Genomic DNA, 21,995 nt, shown 5'->3' on the forward strand with positions numbered 1-21,995 from the left:
TTTTACTATATTTTTAATTTTAAAAAATGCAGTCTTGGTGAGCATTAGAGGCTTCTTTCAAAAACATATCTTACCGACCCAAAACTATGAATATTCTTTTTTTAGGACACACTTCTATACAAAATTAAAATAAAAGTGCTTCATGTGGTGCACTAACTTTAAGGTTGCATATCTTAAACTGTCCATACTTCCTCCCTGTATCTGCACGACACTCTCAGTGCATTCTACATACTTTAAGTCTAATTGTCTGTAACATACCAAAGTTCTGAACCAAACATAAATTCTCTTTAAGGAACAACCACATTTTTACCATAGTGTCTCAGACATCACATGCCTGAAACATCTCAGTTTCGAACTTGCGGCTGATGCTTGACAAAAGTGAAACAGCAGAGATGCCAGCTCACATTCTGCTACCTGTGAATCACTATAAACAGAGGAAACCCAACCTGCTTCTGTTGATACAAATTACAGCCCTATATGCAAATTACATATTGTAATTATCCACTGTAAATCACATCATAGAAAAACATCAGGCGTGGCAGAGGGCCCAAGAGTAACTGTTGCATTTGAAACATTATGCTGTGTCAAAATGAATGAAGCATCCAAAGCTCCTACACGGCCTTACAGCCAATGGCGATTTGAGTCAGTGTGGGCAAGTGTGATTTAACAGGTAAAAGTGGGTCATGTGTGGTGGGCTAGCTGTGGATGACTAAACTAATGACATCACGCCGCATTTAATTGCTTGGATATCTTTCATTTGCAGTGTTCAAATAACGCCTCAACTTTGTGACTCAGCCTTCAATCACGGTTGAAGTAGGAGTGAGTGATGTAATAAGTGTAGGAGTAGCCTCAGAAAATAATAAGACCAAGAATCATAATATGCAGTACACCTCTGAAATCAATATCAATCAATGGTCATTTTCATGGCCTTTTAATTTAACAGATCAGATGAAATCTCATTCAGTTAATTGTGTCTGAATGGCTGTGTAGGCTGAATCTCAGGATACTTCTAATGCTTCCTTTGATCAAAGACCAAAGCTTTACTTGAGACATGTTACTATGACAACAGAACGATACCTGTACTGCACTATGCAGTTTGTGACTCAGTCTATAAGAATAACCATCCCTTTAACTAGCATTGTTTCGCTGTCAAGGAGAAACACGCTCAGCCTTGAAGCCTTCACCTGTGTGACAATAATGACTTCTGTTCTCCTCTAATCATTTCTTTTGGACGGCAGTCGGACAGTGTGTGAGTGGGTGTTTGGGCAAAGAAAAATCGTGACTAGCTAGTCTAAGCAGAAACGGCCAAGAGGACATGCACACAAATGCATCACCTCGGGGTGGAAGTCAACACAACTTCCACTCAGCGGCTGAATGCGCAGATTTTTACTTTCTGAAGGCAAAACTTTCAGGGCTACAAGTTCATTTAGAAAGGGTTATAAAACCTTTCGCATGCGAATTGCTGGCATTGAGATGGAAAGCATTATACAACAGGTTAATAAGGGGAAAGCTAAGCTCAGTGAAGACATTGTTATTAGCTGGAAAATGTCAGAGACACCCCTGATTTAAAAAGCTCTTTTAGTGTCTTTGCATCATGAATGCAACATCACTTGAAGAGTGAATAATGTGAAACTGTATCTGTAGAGGAGGTTGGTTTTTTGCTGCAAACTGGACCTAACTAGTAAAAGTTAGTTTGTAGAACAGCTTAACAGATTGTGACATGGACAAGATAGAAACTTCTTATGCTCTGAGTCCTTTTATCTCTGTGTTATCTAATCTGTAAAATGATATATATATATTCTTCTAAATGATATACATACAGTACAGTCCAAAAGTTTGGAACCACTAAGATTTTTAATGTTTTTAAAAGAAGTTTTGTCTGCTCACCAAGGCTACATTTATTTAATTAAAAATACAGTAAAAACAGTAATATTGTGAAATATTATTACAATTTAAAATAACTGTTTTCTATTTGAATATATTTCACAAAGTAATTTATTCCTGTGATGGCAAAGCTGAATTTTCAGCATCATCTCAGAAATCATTCTAATATGCTGATCTGCTGCTCAAGAAACATTTAATGTGTACAATTGTACAAAATATTTGTGTACAATATTTTTTTTCAGGATTATTTGATGAATAGAAAGTTCAAAAGAACAGTGTTTATCTGAAATCTAATCTTTTGTAACATTATAAATGTCTTTACTGCCACTTTTGATTGATTTAATGCATCCTTGCTGAATAAAAGTATTAATTTCTTTAATTTCTTTTCAAAAAAATAAAAATAAAAATTCTTACTGACCCCAAACTTTTGAACGGTAGTGTCTAATGCTACAGAAGCTTTGTATTTCAGATAAATGCTGTTCTTTTGAACTTTCTATTCATCAAGGAATCCTGAAAAAAAAAAGTACACAACTGTTTTCAACATTGAAAATAATCATAAATGTTTATTGAGCAGCAAATCAGCTTATTAGAATGATTTCTGAAGGATCATGTGGCACTGAAGACTGGAGTAATGATGCTGAAAATTCAGCTTTGCATCACAGGAATAAATTACTTTGTGAAATATATTCAAACAGTTATTTTAAATTGTAATAATATTTCACAATATTACTGTTTTTACTGTATTTTTAATTAAATAAATGTAGCCTTGGTGAGCAGACGAAACTTCTTTTAAAAACATTAAAAATCTTAGTGGTTCCAAACTTTTGGACTGTACTATATATATATATATATATATATATATATATATATATATATATATATATATATATATATATATATATATATATATTTTTTTTTTTTTTTTTTTTTTTTTTTTTATATATATATATATATATATATATATATATATATATATATATTCTTAGTCAAGTAAATGTATCTTGTATTATGTTTAAATGTGAATCCATTAAAAATCTCATACTTACAAGGTTTTAGATACATCCATCAGTGTCATGAGGACAATATTTAGGAAGTGAGAGAGAAAGAGTAAAATGTATGTCAAATGCACATAGTCAAGTCCATGATCTGACCCTGACAGAGGACACACACTTTCTGTTCTCTTTCTGTTCTTCTGCTAGGAACCTTTCCTCTGAGCCAGTGGAGTGTGTTCATCATGCTTCTCTTAGTGGCCCACTCTAGTTTTGCAAATGTTTTCAGAACTTCTTAATCTAATAATCTTATTGCCAAACGTTTAGGGTAATCTAATAGACAGACCTTGCCCTTCAATTGTGATGTACTGCAGTGTTATGGGTCTTTATATTGATGTTTCAGCTGAGATATATATACACACACACACACACAATAAAGCATTTGAAGATGTCACACCATCTTTACCTCCCATTCAGTTTTCAGACTAAATTAATGGCATATTTGCGCCATGATGACAAGTGCTGTATGAGGATCTTTTACCTGCTAAAAAAACATTAATGGCATGCTTCTTCTTTCTCTTTCTTGATTCGACTGAAATGCTGATGTATTTACCAATGAAATTAGAGATTTGTTTTTGTTTCAGCTGAACACACCCGAATATAAATACCACTGTACAATGACTGAGTCAGGTGCATTAAGGTATGCAGATACTGCATTTCTAAAGAAGATGCGGTTTGGTAGAATATTTATTGAATGACTATTAAAGTTCATTAACCCTGTCATCAAATGATCAATACATGCAAATACCTAGTGATGAAATACCATGCATATGTTTGAGGTCGGTACGATTTTTAAAATATATTTGAAGGAAGTCTCTTATGTTCACCAAGGCTGCATTTATTTGATCAGAAATATAGTAAAACAGTAATACTGTGGCAAAGCTAAATGTACAGCAACTATTACTCCAGTCTTCATTTTTAATTATTATCAATGTTGAAAACAGTTGTGCTGAGTAATTATTATTATTAATTTTTTTTTTTTTTTTGAAGGGGAACAGTTTTTGGGTACTTTTTTTTCAGGATTCTTTGATGAATAGAAAATTTTACTGTAAAGCAGTGGTTTTCCAATTTTCTTTTTAAATTGACGCGACCATTATATACAACCATTCATGCAATCAAGTCAAGGTAATATATATATATATATATATATATATATATATATATATATTACTCTAATCTGGGTTACACACACACACACACATATATATATATATATATATATATATATATATATATATATATATATATATATATATATATATATATATATATATGTATATGTATGTGTAGAGAGGACCAGGTCTGGAACTTCACATTGTGGTTTTGTCTGTTTATGCAGCAGTTTGCTGTAAGTTTTGTTGTTTATGTTTATTGTGTTCTTCAAGTTATGCTTGCCGGTTCCTGCCTCCTTCTTCTCTGAGTCTTGAACTTTGTTACATACGTATTATATACATTTTCCTTAAATCATCCTGGTGACCCAGGGTTTGAAAATCTGTGCTGTAAAGTATTTGCTGTACTAACACGTCTGAAACCACAGAATAAACGGATACAATGAATTATGAATGTCAGATCTATTCATTTCTCAGCATGCTGAGACAAATGACAGTCTATGGGCTTTGCAGGTGCAGAGCGACAGATGCTGAGGAAACGACATTAAACAGGAAACTCTCTGACGTCTGTGTATACAGTATTTGTGAATGAGGAGAGTTGAATACCTGCATGTGTCTGTTTTTATTGTGCATTTACAATCTATAGAGGCCTCAACAGAAAAACAGAGGATGTTGAGTTGTTTGAGAGTAAAAAGACAGCATAATGAATCAAGCCAAAACAAACAGATGAAAGTATAGTAGAAGCTGGGAACAAAGAGATTCAAAGCTCAGCTTTTTATGAAGGATATACTGTAACACACAGTAAACAGAGGTCACCTCATGTACACTGTGTGTTAATACAGCAAGATTAATGGTCCTAAAACCTACTGTTTTATTAAAACGCTGAAATGCAATACATAAAATCAGGGAGAAAAGGATAGGTAGTTTATGTTAGGTGCTGCTCTAGAAGTACTGAACGTAACTAACTCTTTAAAAAGGAAACTAGACTGTGACCTATCAAACGCTCTGATGCCATTACTAGCAGCTGACACTCCTAATCTTGCAATGGAATGGACACTAACTTACATAACTGTTTAGCCGCTGGAAACATGCATGCAAAAATACACCATCTACTATCACTTATCATACACTTCTGTCAGTTTTTTGTGCTAGCAGAAAGGAAAACGGATGTGTCACATCTGTGATGATGATGGAAAGCTTTCAAGTGACTATTAGTGTGTTCTGTTCAAAAAGCTGATGACAAATGCTTAGCCATTAGCTCAGGGGCAGCCTGTCCATGAATTAGCCGCCCACAATCCATTCCTCCACTTCTTCATACACAGAGAAAGGTTTCATAAAGATTTTTTTCACCCCCCATTAGAAATGTGCTATTAAATCTCTATTAAGCTTGAAGGAGGTTTAATAAAGATATGCTTAAAAGATGGCTAAATGGACTTGTGTCAAACAGCTGAGGCAGTTATATCACAATAAGGCCAAAGTGACAGTCACAAGGCCCACAATGTTCAGATTTTTTCCTTTTACTTTGTGGCATTTACAAAACTACACTTTTTAAGCATATACATGTGCACTGTATTTTATAAGACGGAGGTTTGTAAAAAGAAAAATAGGAATAATGTATTGAACACTAGATGAAAAATAACAAAAAGCACTTTCATGTGGTTTACGGCATGCAGAATCAGTTTGAATTGGACTATACTGTTGTTTTTCTTTATGCCCAAGCTAGCTGCACTTTTTATGTTTTTAAAGTGGTTAGAAACAAAAATGTGTGTGTGTGTGTGTGTGTGTGTGTGTGTGTGTGTGTGTGTGTGTGTGTGTGTGTGTGTGTGTGTGTGTGTGTGTGTTGAATTGTGGGAGGGAGAGCGGGAACAGTCTGTGGATTAGTTCTGGTAAATGAGGCTGACCTGTCCCAGGTCATTTTTAGACACAAAAATGGCAAATTAGCAATTAGCAAAAATGCTACAAAGTAAAGCCCACAAGGGATCTAAAAATGGATACACTACACCAATTAGAGATGTGATTGACTGTGCTCGTGCTTTTTATAGGTCCTATACAGTAGGATACAAATGACGAAGACGATTTTAACGCAGCAGAGCGCTTATGATTTTCCGGTCTCCACAATAACAAAGAGGATGCAGACAAAATGTATTGGTGAAGCAAATCCTAGCTACTCAAACAATCTCAGAGGCCAAATGCCCAATGTGTGATGTATCATAAAACTATGTAAGGCACTAATCTTGCTAAATATTTTTCTGGACAACTTCTATTGTGAAAAGTGTTATTGCAACTGACAACTCCATTTTAAATAACACAATGACTAAGCTTAAAGACACCCATGAACACATATTCTCACACATACACCTGCTGCATACCAATGCTGAAGAGAACAGAGTCAAAAGAATGAAAAATATTTTCCTTTTTTTGCCTGGATTCTCCTCTTTACTGTAAATCTGTCAGGGAGGTATTAGATGCTCTGTTCCCGGTGTCGAATTGCAACAACAATTCCCCTTTAAAATTATGTAACATTTTAAATTAAATCCTGTTGCTTCCTCTTTAAACCTCTACAGAGGATTTCAAGGAAATGTCTCGAAAATTTGTGAAGTTTCCATCTAAGGATGTTTCTGTGAAAAATGTTTAGCACATCGATATGTCTACAGATATAGCTGATGGAAATGCTAAATGTAGATAAAAATTCACACTTTTAGCGTTTAAGTTTAGTGCATAAATTCTCTAATTAAAGGCCTGGTTTCACAGACAAGGCTTAGATTAAGCCTTGAAAATAACATTACTGGTGTGCATCTTGAGACAAAACAATGGCACTGACATCTGGGACTAGGCTTCAGCCTTGTCTGTGAAACCGAGAGTAAATGTCTTGAAAACTACTTTGGAAACCCTTATTGTGAACTGCTTAACATTTTTACAGGCCATTTTTGTAGTGCTTCTGTCAGATTTTTGCAGTGGCATTTGGCATCCAGACAGAAGCCGCTGGCATACCTATGAAGGATGTATCTGCGTATCTACCCAGAGACTCCTCCTTTGGATTTTTCTCACCTAACCTTCGCTCATGCATACCTCTGTCAGAATTCCCCCACAATGAAGGGCTTAGCTTATGCTTTCACCACAACACAAACACACAGACCTGCCTACCCGCTGAACATCACCAGCATTCCTCTCGTTTACTTCATTGCAGACTATTTAAAAAAAACTATTTCATGCTTCAGTAGTCTTGGCTTACCGGTGTGGGTGTGTTTGATTTATGTGTGTGAGCGCACACATGTTTCTTTGCTTATTATATGCGAGTTGTTGGGTAAAGCTTCCCTGAAAAAAGCCACACTGTTTGTAGATTACCAGAATTTAGCAATGACTTTTTTTTTTTTTGAAACACCACTATTAGCTCTGCCAAGGTTCTGGGGTGAACCCTTACGATTGTATGACCCGCATGTGGAAGTGGTGGTAAATGGTGTTAGGTTGTTACGCTTTTCAGCACTCACTATTAGCTCTCAGCTGCACTCGTGCCTTTCAACAGATCTGAGAGGGAGGAGAGGAGTGCCGCTGATAAAAGGAAGATCAACTCAACGCTTTACAGCTGAATAGTGTTAGCAGATAGAGTGTGTGGGACATTTACATGGTGTGTAGGCACATATTATGCACAGAAACACACTTTTCTTTGAAGAAACACAGTTGCACTTTTTACAACCTTCTACACACAGAATAACAGCACCACAGCCTCGGTTGTCAATTGAATCCAGATGAAGATTTTTATTCAAAATTCACATCGGTTTAGTGCACAGGAACTGATTTGGAGAAGCTATTAGCTTCCCAAGCTACCAGATAATCATAATTTTAAGTACTGTAGTTAATTTTGAACAGATTTATTTTCTATTTCTGTTCAACCAGAATCTTTTGATTCTTTTCATTAAAATGACTCATTTTTCAGTAATGATCATTAAATGCAACAAATAAAACTAGAAACACTCTACATAATTAAAACAGTGGTGAACAGCAACATTTAAAGGCCCACTGAAGTGCCTTGAAATGCGCAGCATTATTCAATGTGTTGACACTAAAACAGGAAGACAAGATGGGACATATCGAACAGCTCCTTTTTTAAAATAGCCAATAGCGTTATATCACAGCTCAGCCAGAGCCATTGAGCTTGGAAAAATTCCTTCTAATCTCTAACCGCTTCTCTTCCTAATCTCCTCCATATCGTTCCAAAATATAGCATCCTGTGCAGAATTCAAATAGGTTCGATACGTTTTATGGTCTGTGCCGACTCGCGCATATGACCTGCTCTGTGCTATTGTGTCTCCGGACTGGAGCAGAATTTTGTGTACGCTGTGATAGTTCGAGTGACACTAACGTGAAACCAGACTTCATTCGCCTCAATGGAAAGCATATTTACACTTTCTGAATCATTCCCTTCCCCTATTTAGTGCACTTTGTGCCATTCACCATGTAAAAAATTGTAAATGTGTGAACAAATTACCGATTTTAGCTGCAGCTTCAGCGTCTATTTATAATGTAGGGGGCGGGATGCTTTAGATTCTAGAAAGCATTTGATTGGACAGAAAATCTGACGAGAAGCTGAAGTGGAGCATGATGTCATCAAAATCACTGATCCATACTGGCGGAAGTAAGAGACTGTAAAGGGCCTGGTATACTTCAAACGAAGTTCTTTTTCGTTCTTCGTTTAGGGGTAAAACGAAGTTCGAAATGCGTGACCAGCGATATACTGTAAACTAACATCTGACGCCGCCCACGCTGCTGAGAGAATATGTAAATATGTGCCGTGCACTTTCTTCTCAGTAACAAAATAAACACAACAAAAATGAGAAAACAGCAAGCATTTATTATAGAAAGCATAAGAAAAACATCTGATCATAACAGCATGGGAATGTTAGCACGAGCTCTCCAGCACTCCAGTCACGTCACGTCATACAGCACTTTATTCAATAGATTGCTTAAAATCAAGAAGCTTTACAGTATCAAACATGAAAAACAGTGATAGTGACTCCTTTTTTTTACATGCACAACTTCATTTTGTACTATAAAGCGACTATCCAGTGTGTTCATGTTTTCACCCGCGGAGATCTTACCTCAATGAATTCAACACACGAAATGACTCAAAGACACGACCCACGCAAGTGAAGGCGGAGCCTCAGCGCACACCTCCTATTACGTTATCGTCACGGACCAATGGTAGTACGAAGGTGTTTTGCAGCTGAAGCAAACTTTTCCTGAAAGTTCGCTTTGGCAAGCCGTTTCGAACTTCCAAAAAGAACACAAAACGAACTTCTTTTTTTCCTGATTTTGTTCGAAATGACATCACATCAGTTTGTTCTTCGATTTCGTTTGAAGTATACCGGAGCCTTAAGTTTTGAATATCTTCTAAATACGAATTTTGTCGTTGTTTTGAACCACACTATATATAACAGTAAGGTTAACATATTCAAAATAAAAGCCAAAAAACTTCAATTTTGATATCATGGCAACTATTTCACCAAGCAGTAATCAACTGTCTGAACGAACTGATTTACTAAAATGAATCATGTGAAGCAATGAATTCTTTCTTCGGACAGGTTTTTTATTAAATGAATCATGTGAAGCAGTGAAACAATTATTTTGTATAAACTGTCGAAACAGAACGTTTAATTGAAATGAATCAGACTTCACAAAACCGCTTGACAGACAGGACAGTTCAGGAGATTGTTTGATTCCCCCTTCACTTCACTCAACGCAAAACATAATGTGACACACACACAAAAAAATTCATGTAGCATCACACTACACTGCTACTCTTTGGAAAAATAGCTTGTTACCGGAAAAGCTACATTATTGTGAAAAGAGCTGAGCCATTGTCACCCTTTTGGAAAATGTACTACAGTCAATTACTTCCCGATAGTACACAGGAAATATGTCCTGACATTGAAATTCCTTCAATATGGACATTAAAGGCATAAAAAGTAAACTGCACATAGGAAATTGCTTTAACTGTATTTTTATAATGTCCTTGGTTAGAAAGCAGAATTGAGAAGAGAAAAGATAATATCCTGTAATTTCCTTGCTTACGGCTGGTTAGACTCCGTGTTATAGTTGGGAGCTGGTGTGTGAGAAGCGTGGGATATGGGCTTTTTTAGTGGGTGTGGAGTTTTGCTCTCCAGCCCAGAGTTGTACATCTAATGATAGGCCAGCATTCAAATGACAGAGTGTGTAAATGTGTGTGTCTATGCCGAGGTCCTTGCCAAAGCTGTTTAAACCAATGTGACAAATTTACTCACATAATGGTAAGTCCAAATGCACACAAACCCTCACGTAGACACATATAATATGTCAAAGGATCACACCCATGTTCTCTCTCTCTCTGAATGTTCTGTAATAAATGATTTGACCTTGAGTGATGGGGCTGTATTGTGTGAGGATGGGTGGTTCTGTCCACAGGGGACAGAGAACAGACCCTCGCCTTGTATTGATTTGTTCACGTCTTCGTCGTACAGCAAAATACACAAAGTTTGTGCAACGCCTAATCGAATTCTGATGTCTGAGGGATTTTGGGTCATTGTCAAAAATGCTTTGTTGTGTTGACCACCGCGAGAGCTGCAGGAGAGCTTTTTACACACTCTCTCTATTCCTGTCTTCCACGTTTAGACGGAAACTGTCCAAGCAGACTCTTTAAATGTAAGAGAGGATTCCTTTGTGAATCTAATATGAATGAGGCTGGCGTTTTTGATTGGCGTGAAGCTCTGCGAGAGTGAGCTGAGAGGATCAGGGTGGGGTTTAAGGGGGATCAATGAAGCCCCGTCCCCTTTGAGACATGGCCTAAAAATTCCCAGTTTTTGTCATATTTACACACAAGAGCACACAATCTCACAAAAGCAAGAAATGTCACGGTCATCTTTCATCCCCAAGGTAAAATAAAAAATGAAATTACATAATTGGGCTGAAATATGACCCTGACATTAATTTGATTCAGGCTGATCTAAAGCAGATTCAAGCTGTAAGACCTACATATCTATTCATAGCATGTGCAGAGATGTGGATTTGGTGTATTGATTGCTCATTACCCAGTGTCAGAGCCAAGCTGATGGAAAGAGAAATTGGTTTTTATTTTTTCCCTCCATTTTCACATTGACACGGCTGTAGATCATTACATCTCTGTGCCATTGACAGTGGGAGTGATGAGCAGGGGCTGTGCTTTCCTTCTTTAATTTCCATTCCTATCACTTCGTCTCCATCCCTCTCTTTCAAGCACATCTCCTGCTGTCTCTTTCCTGCTGTGGAATCCATTTATTCATTTTTTAAATATTAGACACCTGTCAAATTGACAGTGCAGTAAAAACAGCTATGTGTCCGGTGTGAAACCTAATGATACAGAGAGACGAAGAAAGGAGGGATATCACAGTACAGCTGTGGTCTGAGTGTGAACAGCTGATAATACACAGATACAGTAGCTCCACGCTGTCTAGGCCAAAGAAATCAGAAACTGTAAGATCCACCATTAAAACGAAAGTTGAGAAGGGGACAATTGTGGCGGTATAAACATACAGTGGAAGTGCTATACTACAGGAGGCCGGTGTGTCTGTGGTTGACATCTCACTTTTTAAATAATGTCTTTTAATGGCTCATGGCTATGTAAGCCAATATCCTGACAGTCACAATCCACACAGAAATTTCTTCTCAATATAGCACATTCTTTGTCTGGGTGGATGTAGTCGTACACCTGGGCTGCAGTCATTCACTTACAGACTGACTGGCCACAGACTGCAGCTATATACGACACATGCCCCAGACGGAGCGGCTAGACGGAGACATAGATGCAGCGGAGTCATGACAGGATTCAAAAGCAGTGTTCGCTCCTGCAGTGACAGATGGGATAGGAGGCAACGGCAGACGCACACCTAACATGCAGACAAGAGCTGCCATCTTTGACCACAGGCCACTGACCTCTTGACCTTTAGAGCAATACATTCTAATTAGAGTCTCTACGGTACAGTCAGAGGTATGAAACATATCGTATCATATCGATTATTAGTTACTAATGCTCATACTCAAATCCCATAACCTTTAATATTAAAGTTTGGACATGTTACCTCAAATCATGCATATGGTTCAGATGTTTGCTATTACTTTTCTAAGAGACTGGACTTAGGATTTTTTTTTCTCCTAGCAAATAATAAAATGAGTGAAAAAACTCGGATAAATATATCACTGATACTTTGGGTGGGCTCTTTTGACCTGGGCCTGTAGCCAACACACTAACAACCACTCTGAACGCTGAATGATCAATTAAAATAAAGCAGATTTGTTATGAGAAGCACTTATAAACCTGCTGTTGTCAACAAAAGAGAAGCTTCAGGGGCTCCCTGCGGTTTTCCACCAACATTAAAGCTTGATGGTTTAATGTAATTATGTAATTAGCTCAGTAATTATGACAGCCATAAGTATTGGTATTGTGGTTTTACAGTTGTATTGTAAAAAGATTATTATAATTTTAGCTGTTTTTAGTATTGTTTACTACTATTAATTAAAAAAAAAGATTATTATTATTTTCATAATCATATTGATATATATATATAATCACAAAATATAGTAGTCAACATTTGAAGTTAATCAAAGCTGTCCTAAGAACTAAGTTGCCCTAAAAAGAATGTTTTACGACAACTTTGATGAAAGGTTTTGATCCACTTCAAATGTTAACTACTGTATTTGGCCAAATCGTGCAATTAACCCTACAAACAAGCACAGCAAACCTGAAACTTTTGTTATCGCATTTTAAATCGTAATTGCAATTTCTACAAACATACAATTTTTCCCCCAAAATGAGCAGCCCTACTCTGAACCCCTTTAGTAACTGCATAGCAATGCCCTGGCAACTCACTGTTTAACCATCATAGTATGATGCATCGTTGTAGAAAATAACTAGCTATTCACGACTGTTTCTCGAAACTGGTCACACTTGTCATTCGAACCACGTTAGTTCAACAATACAGGACTGTCATTAATGACGTCATGCTTTTTCCAAGTAACAAAATTGTTCTGACATGCTGCTTGTTGGCAAGTAGGGCGGGGCTGAGAGCTGTGGGAACGGAGCGAGACTGGTGGCGCAATTGCTAATAAGCGATTGCTAACCGGTCTAGAGTCTTACGGAGAAGCTCCGGAAGGATAAAATGAGGAGTGAAGACAGTGAAGGACAAGAGAGGACCATGCCTGGACTTTATTTTGTGTTTTGTTATGTTTATATGCAGCAGTTGTCCATTAGTGGCTGCTCCTTTACTTTCATTTTGTATTTGTTTATTTTGGTCTTTAAAATTATGTTGAACGTTCACTGGTTCCCGCCTCCTCCTTCCCCAAGCCGAACTGAGGACTACTTCACTGTTTTTGTTCCCTTTCGTTTTGCTTAATTTGATGTTTATCCCGAGTTCCTTCCTACGTCATACTCTGGTGTTTCTACACACAATTATGCACATGCGCACTCAAAAAACAGCACTGATTGTTGACACGCTAAAATATATAGATTAAAATGTATATATATTTAAATGGGATTAAAGGTAAATAATATACTGAATGTTAGCTTACTTATTGAGAGCATGATCTATTTAAGTTCACATGTCATTTTAACAAGAAACTATGCTTCTAACCACAGCTTGAGCACTGTAGCTCCAACCATGTAAGTTTGCAAGGCTGTTTGCGAATGTTCTTTGGATCTATGGTTTCGGGAAACGCCATATCGTTCAACTATGTTGGTAAAAATGGTATTTGCAGTAGTTGGAGTTGGCTAACGATGCTTTTGGGAAATGCACCCCTGATCATGTGATCATTGAAGTGGCTGATGTTAGGCTGACATTTTTTTTTTTTATTATTTAGTTTATTATTATTGCCCTCAAAACAAGTGCAAACCTTTTAAACATTAAAAATCAGTCCAGGTTTTAGATTGTGTAAGACTGAAGACCACCCACCTGACTAACCACAGACCACAGGAAATTTTAACATTCACCTGCCTAAAGCTCATCTCCATCCATCCATCTTCAGCAAATATTTCTCTTTTGGATGCAGAGAGGCCATCAAGATTCCCCACACCCACCCTTAAAATGCCGATGTCACCTACCAAACAAAAGAGCAGGAGGAGGCCCTCAGGACAGTAATAACATCCAAGTTTACCCTCTCCTCTTTCCTCATTCTATCTTCATTATTTCCATTTTCTGTCTTGCAGACACCCTGGACTGCCTGCAGGTATTGTGGCTAGCAAACAGTCGATTCTTTTATTGTGTCAACAATAATTGCTCTTTCTCACTAATCTGAAATTAATATCTCTTAGTCTGATATAGGTTTTGGTTAAAACTCCACCAGGGCAAAAGAAATGAAGCATGAGAGAGCATTGTGAGTGGGATCAGATCTAGAAGGCTTGTCTTTGTTGATATGGAGGTGATTGACAGGTATGAGAGCCACAGGCAAGATCTCAGCGCAAAGCCCGGTAAAGTCAATATTGCCCTGATAAGGTTACATGTGAGGAGTCTGATTGTCAATATCAAGTATAGACACACATTTGTCTGGAAATATGACACTGGGCATCACTTGAAGGACACAAACCAGACATGTATCATATGACCAATATTTTACATATGTGAAATATTTTTGCAGGGACATTTCTGGCACTGAATCTTTTGTTAATATGAGTGATCTGCTCACCGCATTAGATCAATGATGCATGAGGCCTGAATCACTCTGTGTTGAGCTAAGGCTTGCGGTATATGACCTCATGTGGTACTGGATACTCCAGTCTTTCCACAGGACATCATTCACAGATTTACTGTATAGTTACTTCCTTTTGTTATGACAATGGCACAACGTCATGATAGATCGACTCTCAAAGAATTGGCTTTTGAGTGTAATTATATTATGAAAAGCTTCCTCCTCCCAAACTGTCACTGTATTTCACCTCCTGTTTTATGGTAGACTGCCTTAGTCAGCTATTCCTCAAGACATTCCTTAAGACATTAATCTTTTTATGCCATGTGCACTTTAAGACATCCTGCCACAGTCTGTAGATTTTGGGAAGTCTAGATCTGTCAAACTAACAGATGTGTCTTTCTGTGCCTAAAAGAGGTGTACTGCAAAAAACAATAACAAAAAAACAGGCTTTTTATCTTGTTTCACAGTAAATATATCTAAAAAAGCTTTCACTTGTTCATTAAGGTAACTTAAACACACACTGTGCCACTTCAACCAAACAGAGTACATCACAATAGGACACACTCCAGCTGATCTCACACCATCCCTTCAACCAACTTTTCACACTGAGGTTCTCAGCCAGTGACCAGAGCATCTGAAATTTCGTTTAATTGTGTGAAGAATGAGGTCAGACTGGGATCAGAGGCCAAACTAAACCTACCACAGACAATTTCTCTACAATATACACATACACTTCTTAACAAAGGGACTTTACCCTGCTCATATTTTTCTAGGTGGTATAGGATATGGTTCAGGATGTGGTTTGCTTTGATATTTTGTTATATGTACAAAGACAATAATATATATATTATGCGCGTAACAAAAAACCTGCTAAAACAATAAGAAAACTAAAAAAAAATGTCATCACTCCATGCCATTTCCTTCATGCTCCAGTCCAGATTTTGTTTGTGTTATTGTGTTATTGTGTTTCTTGCCAGTTTTTTGGTCTCCCCACCTCAAAAGTACCAATTTAACCCCTAGTTAGAGAGAATCTTGTGACAGTTTCACAGAATGAGAGGTGCCATCCCTATTGCAGCATATAGACCTATAATTGGCTGCCATGCTGTCAAAGCATGAAAAGAAGCACCAATTCCCTGTTGAGAATCAACATATAGAAACTTTCCAACCAGTCATTCACTTTATGGTTAGCCTGAGCCAAGCAGAATTGTAATGTTTATTTGCTACCAATTAGAGACTAATCAAAAACACATTTTTTTTTTCAGTGAGTGACAGTACAGTCTAAATTGGTCAGCTAAGCAAAACAGAATTCCTTCTTTCTGCCTTATAGAAAGAAAGTTTTCCGTTGTACGTCTCACTCATCTCTACAGTCAGTTATATAATATAATTGAGTTGAATAGAGCTGGATGTCTCATTTAAAAAGTCCCAAAGCACGATTATTATTTCACCTTTTCCCCCCTTTTCTATATTATTTTGACTAAACTCTCAAAGCTAAAATCAAATTTAGACAACAAAACATGCTTAAAAGAAGAATTGTAAGTTGTAAAGTTTTTACTGTACTGAAAAAATCTTACTAACTACAAACTTTTGAACGATAGTGTATATACATTATAATATAAATAAATGTAGATTATATTTATTAATCATTTTTTCTCATCTTAAACAGTAAAAGTTTTTCTCAAGTAAATGTATCTTGTTTTAAGAGGTGTAGATTTTTTGATTTAGGCTATTTCACCCAGAATCAAAACATCCCGCTCTTAAATACTGAAAGATTTATGTGCTGAGGTCTCTATGGGCCAGTTATTCTAATATTTTCAAACCAAATGAATGGGGGCAATAGATAAACATTGAGCTGGATCTGAATCCCAGACATCCCCGACTATGCTACTGCTCAATGAGCCTCTGTATACGTGTGTGTGTGCGTGAGCATGTGTGCTTGTTGTATATTCTTTCCTCTGAATATGACGTGTCTGACAGTGTCTCTGTGTGCACAGTCAGGTATGTGTGTGAACATGAACATGAGTACAGTTTGTGTCCAATAGGACCTCCACACAGCGACTCTCCTTCACAAAAGCCATTTGACGTGGACCCAACCCAGTTCAGGAAGCCCAACTTAACAGCCTCCAAAAACCCCCACCTGACCAAGCGCAAACCTGCCGTTTGAACACTGAAACCTCTCATTCACCTCCCTCCGTATACATCCACTGATTCCTCAGCCACCACAAACAACCTTTAATGATGTCATAATGCGTTACACATCACTGTCTTCTGCATATAATGAGTGGACGATTATTAGTCATTTTTTAATTTTAGCCGTTATAAACGTTAGCAAAAACCGCATGGATCGCTGAGCTAACAACAGCTCTGTGTGTTTTCCAGAATAAACTAGTCTTTTCCTCCCATTAAAAGTGGACTTGCACCGTTGGGCATCCACTGCAGTACTATTACAGTTTCCTGTAACAACCAGACTAAAAGAAAAAAACATTTACAGCTTCCCCTGAACGGTTTTACTGAACCATACAGTGGTCTTTTTCCTTAATAGAAATATTGGAAAATCTATGTAATGTTTTTGCACTGTTGAATAACGGGTGGGTCTCCATCTAATCCAAACAACTGTGGCAGTCCTCTGCTTTGTTAAACCCAAACAAATACTTCAAGCGCAGTCAATTAAACTGGCTTTGGTGAGGAGGAAGGTGGAGCTGGACCACCTCATCCACAGTTTTTTTTTCACTCCTTTGTTATCCCTGTCACTCCGGCTGCAAGGAGCTTAATGGATTTTAGTCTTCTCTTCCACCTCGTGTCAGTGAGTCTGCGTTTGCATGCTGCATGACCGCAAAACTACGTAATTATGGGATTATGCGAGACTTACCTGTTTGCAACAAGCCTGCTCCGCTGTCACCAACTTCGAAATGTTTCTGTATGTCAAGGAGGACGCCTGAGAAACAGAGACAGGGAGAGATTAGAATTCATGCTCTGATGTAAATTTTGGCCTTTAAGCGCAACAATTTGCGTTAAGTAGAGCATTTGAGTCTCTTTTCAGAGAAATAATTACTGAATGAACTTTCAGGCATCTTTTGTGCTAAGCAATTTAAAGAATTAAAAACAATGACAGGGTTACATTTCCTCGTGATCCTCAATAACAGAACAATCATAAGCTTATGGATGAATACACGCACTTCTGCTCTGGGCTGTTTGAGCAATCCTTCATCAAAATTAGGGGTGCACTGATATTACAATTCTGGCCATAATGATAAACTGCTAATTCTTTTCAAGTTAATAGTGGCAACAAATAGCCAAAATAAATAAATAAATAAATGCTGCAGGTGCATTTAAGAATTTAAACATGAATGTACAATATGCACAAATGAATATTATTCTTTGACATTTGATAAAGATTACATGAAAAAGTATAAAATATAAATCAAATTTTTAATTTTTAATTAATCTATGCTGGGTTAAAAACAACACAAGTTGGGTTGAAAATGGACAAACCCAGGAATTGGGTTGTTTTGACCCAGCGGTTGGGTTAAATGTTTTATTTAACTCAACTATTGTTTAAAAATTACTGTATTACTTGCTTAAAATGAACCCAAAATATGTTGGAAATTAACATTTATTAATACGTTTAATAAATGAACATTTATTAATAAGTTTAATGAATGATAATTAAACAATAAACATTTACTGAATTGCTTAATAAATGTTCACGTTTAAAAATATTATTGTTGCCTCTATAATTATGTGTCTGATTGATTTTTCCAGTCATATAGTAATTTTTAAACAATAGTTGGGTTAAATAAAACTGCCCAGCAGGTTGGGCAAACATTTAACCCAACCGCTGGGTCAAAACAACCCAATTGCTGGGTTTTTTCCATTTTCAACCCAACTTGGGTTATTTTAACCCAGCATTTAATTAAAATGTCCTTTTAAAGTGCAACAAAGGAATTTGTATGTCCTCAATATAAAAAAGAAAAGAGAAAGAAACAGTGTGAATATACCTTGACTTGCAGACAGTAAGGAAATACACAGGCTGAGCTGGAATGCGAGCAGGTGGCGTGACTCGTGTGACCGGAATGTTACATATGTCACTTTGTGCGGACATGCCTGCACCTGCCAAAGTGCCTCTTCTCAGTACGTCTTTGCTACAACGTGCCAGTGACAAGTCAAAACGGGTGGCGATGGGAAACCGCAAAACGATCGAGACGAAACTCGAAGATGACTAAAGCCACCACAGCAACAGAAACAAATTGCTATTTTTATTTCTCACAGCCACTCCTGTGTTATGTGTCTGTGTTTGTATAAGACCTTAAAAAGCATGACGTAATTAGTCAGGCAGCACAGAGACGTTAATTAAGAGACATTTCTGCGGCATTAGTTGTTTGATCCGGGTGCGTGCGAAATGCGGGAAGCCTGCGAAGCGGATGTCTTCCTCTCTGCCTTTTTTCAATCAAGATTGTTCAGTGATTCAGAAAAATAACAACAGAGATAACATCAAGCATGTTGGATCTCTATCGCTCTTGTCTAATTTCATTGGCTGTCAGTCACAGACCCTGTTTACAGCCTCTCCTGCATTTAGAAGTGCCTGAATGCTGTGTGCTTTTCAGAAATGAAAGATCAAAGCATATGTCTGAGAAGAGTTAGTCAGTTAAAGAGCTCCAGAGGCTTAATTTCTCACTTTAAAGTGATCAAAAAGAAGGAATGCGGAGATGAGTGACTGATGATTTGAAGGCAGCAACACGAAAGCTGCAATTATACTAAAAAGAGAGTAATGCCCTTATCAAAAGCCCTTCGGATTCCTGGCCAGCACACACATAACTACAGCAACAAACCACAGAGCAACATGATACGGTCAGATTAAACAAAAGATACATATTTACAAGGAATCGTTTAAAAAAATATTGCTACTGCACTGATTGAAATCATTACTTCTTGAGATTAAGATAACCTTTGTCATCATGTAATGCTCGCTCAAAGTTCTCAAAGAGATAGTTCACCCAAAAATGAAAATTCTGTCATCATTTACTCACACTTGTTCCAAACCTGTATACATTTCTTTGTTCTGTTGAACACAAAGGAATATATTTTGAAGAATGTGGGAAACTGAACAGTTCTGGGGCACGATTGACTTCCATAGTATTTTTTTCCTACTATGGAAGTCAATGGTGCTTCAAAGTGGCCTGGTTACAAACTTTCTTCAAAATATCTTACTTTGTGTTCAGCAGAGCAAAGAAATGTATACAGGTTTGGAACAACTTTAGGGTGAGTAAATAATGATAAAATTTTCATTTGTGGGTGAACTATCCCTTTAAATCTGAAATAATTGAATAACACTGTTAAATGTAATATTTTAGTACAGGGTTTTTTTTAAACTTGTTAGTGGGTTTATGGAAAGCTAATAATTAAATCATAAAAATATGAAATTAAAATTAAGAAATCATTTTAAAATAAAAACTATTAAAAAAAAACACTAACTAAAATTGTTTATTTGTTTAGCTACATATCATGCGTCCATCAATTGACATAAGATAACCACAAACATGCAAATGTGTTGTTAAATTATTGAGATTCCTACATTCACTTCCAGCACTTCAAATGATTTTTTTTATATCTATGCATAATTATGAACAATTCCTGTCTTGCTTTTTAAAAGGCTGCTAATGAACTTAAAACACTTTGAAACTTGATTTCTTGATTTAGCAGATTTGGAAAGCCAGGGCTCATTGGGAAAATATGCCAATGGCAACATTTCTGCAAAAGTATATTACGTTGCTTCTTGCACTTTTGTCCAGGAAATGTCCAGGGAGTGGCACTAAAAGTATGTTATGTTATATCTATAACAGATACACATGAATCTGGCAACGTTTTATTATCTTGGTTGTTGTATTTATTGCGGCATTTCGGAAATTAAATTCCCAGTGGATGACGCTAAAAGGTTAATGCTCCGTCGTTCCACCTACACTAAACCCTACCTGACCAATAACAATAACTATTTTAGCATGCGTTTCACGAGACTCGTGAGCTAGTTTGCTACATCAGAGAAGCCATACATATGGATCAAGTGTCACAATGTATAAGTTTACAAATCATGTACTATGGTAAAAGTGTTTTTAGTTCATAAAATAGTATTGTGCAAGGAACTGTGTGAAAATAAATTTTTAATAATTATAATTTTTGTGAACAGTAATAAAAGTCGTCGAAATTGTAATGAATTGTATGTATAGGTAATTTTTTTTTTGCAGAAATATAGGTAGAGGCACATTTTTCCTGTGAGCCTAGGTTGGATACGGTGGGCGTTGGCTTCCACTGTCCTTCTCTATGCTCAGGAGCGGGTGGTCCCACCCTCTTTCCATTAGTCTAATCTGAAGCAGTGTACTAATTACCTTGGTCACACTCCTCCATTGCCCCCCATCCCTCAATCCCTCTGTCTCTCCCTCTCTTCCCACTGGGAGGGGGATCCCTGTGCCAGATGGTGCTGCGTTTCTCCTCTTTCAACCGAGACTGCACCTGCCCACCCTCACGCCTGCCAAAGACACAACCTCAACCACCACGCTCTTCCCACAGGCACAACTGATGATATGTTTGGAGATATGATTGATTCAATTTGTGAAATATGTCCTTATGTAACATTAAGGGAAGACTTTTTAACTGGAAGAGACTGGTACTAGTAGGTCAGTGTGTGCACAATGTAACACTGAACCATTAGAGCAACTGTCATGTTAGTGAATCATGTTCTGTGTTTGGCAGGCGATACTGTCCATGTGTGATTTGCCCTAAATTCTTCTCTCTCTATCTTCTTTTCTGGCTCTCTGATAAAGATACACTGCTCAGGGAAAACATGGCAACACCTTGAAACTTTTCAGAGAGAGCTGTCATGAAGCAGTTCTGACTACATCTTGCATCATACTGTAAAATGGTGGGCGATGCCACACAAGGTGATGCAAATGCCCCAAATGGCACCAGTAAAATCATCGACCTTCTAGTGTCCGCCTTGATGCCGCCAACCCTGAGGTGTTGCCATAGTAACACACTGAGGAGGGAAAGGTCTGCTGGCGATTGGTCAGATCAGACCGACTAAGGTGGAAAAACAGATTTACGGTTGTTTTGCTTGGCAAAACTTTATCTAATGCTTACATGGAAAAGATCTGTCAGGTTTGGCTGATACGGTCACTTGCATTGCACTTTGTTGCAGCTTATTTTGGAGTTGCTATACTAAGATGCAGAAACCGCAACAGATACTAAGAGGCAAAAGAATGCTGTCCTGCCTGTTGTG

The 21,995-nt window shown here is 37.3% G+C and overlaps 1 protein-coding gene across 4 annotated transcripts in view; it reads right to left on the reverse strand.

Annotated features, from left to right (window-relative positions):
* spns2 (spinster homolog 2 (Drosophila)) overlaps positions 1–21,995 on the reverse strand; it is an 82,023-nt gene that overhangs the window by 36,532 nt on the left and 23,496 nt on the right. For all 4 annotated transcript variants that reach the window (XM_048187782.1, XM_048187783.1, XM_048187781.1 and 1 more), the window contains one exon: positions 17,595–17,660. In XM_048187782.1, the coding sequence (XP_048043739.1) occupies positions 17,595–17,660 (66 nt within the window). The remainder of the gene's footprint in view (positions 1–17,594; positions 17,661–21,995) is intronic.

Source organism: Megalobrama amblycephala, linkage group LG4 (genome assembly GCF_018812025.1).
Source record: "Megalobrama amblycephala isolate DHTTF-2021 linkage group LG4, ASM1881202v1, whole genome shotgun sequence".
In the NCBI taxonomy this organism is placed as follows: Eukaryota; Metazoa; Chordata; class Actinopteri; order Cypriniformes; family Xenocyprididae; genus Megalobrama; species Megalobrama amblycephala.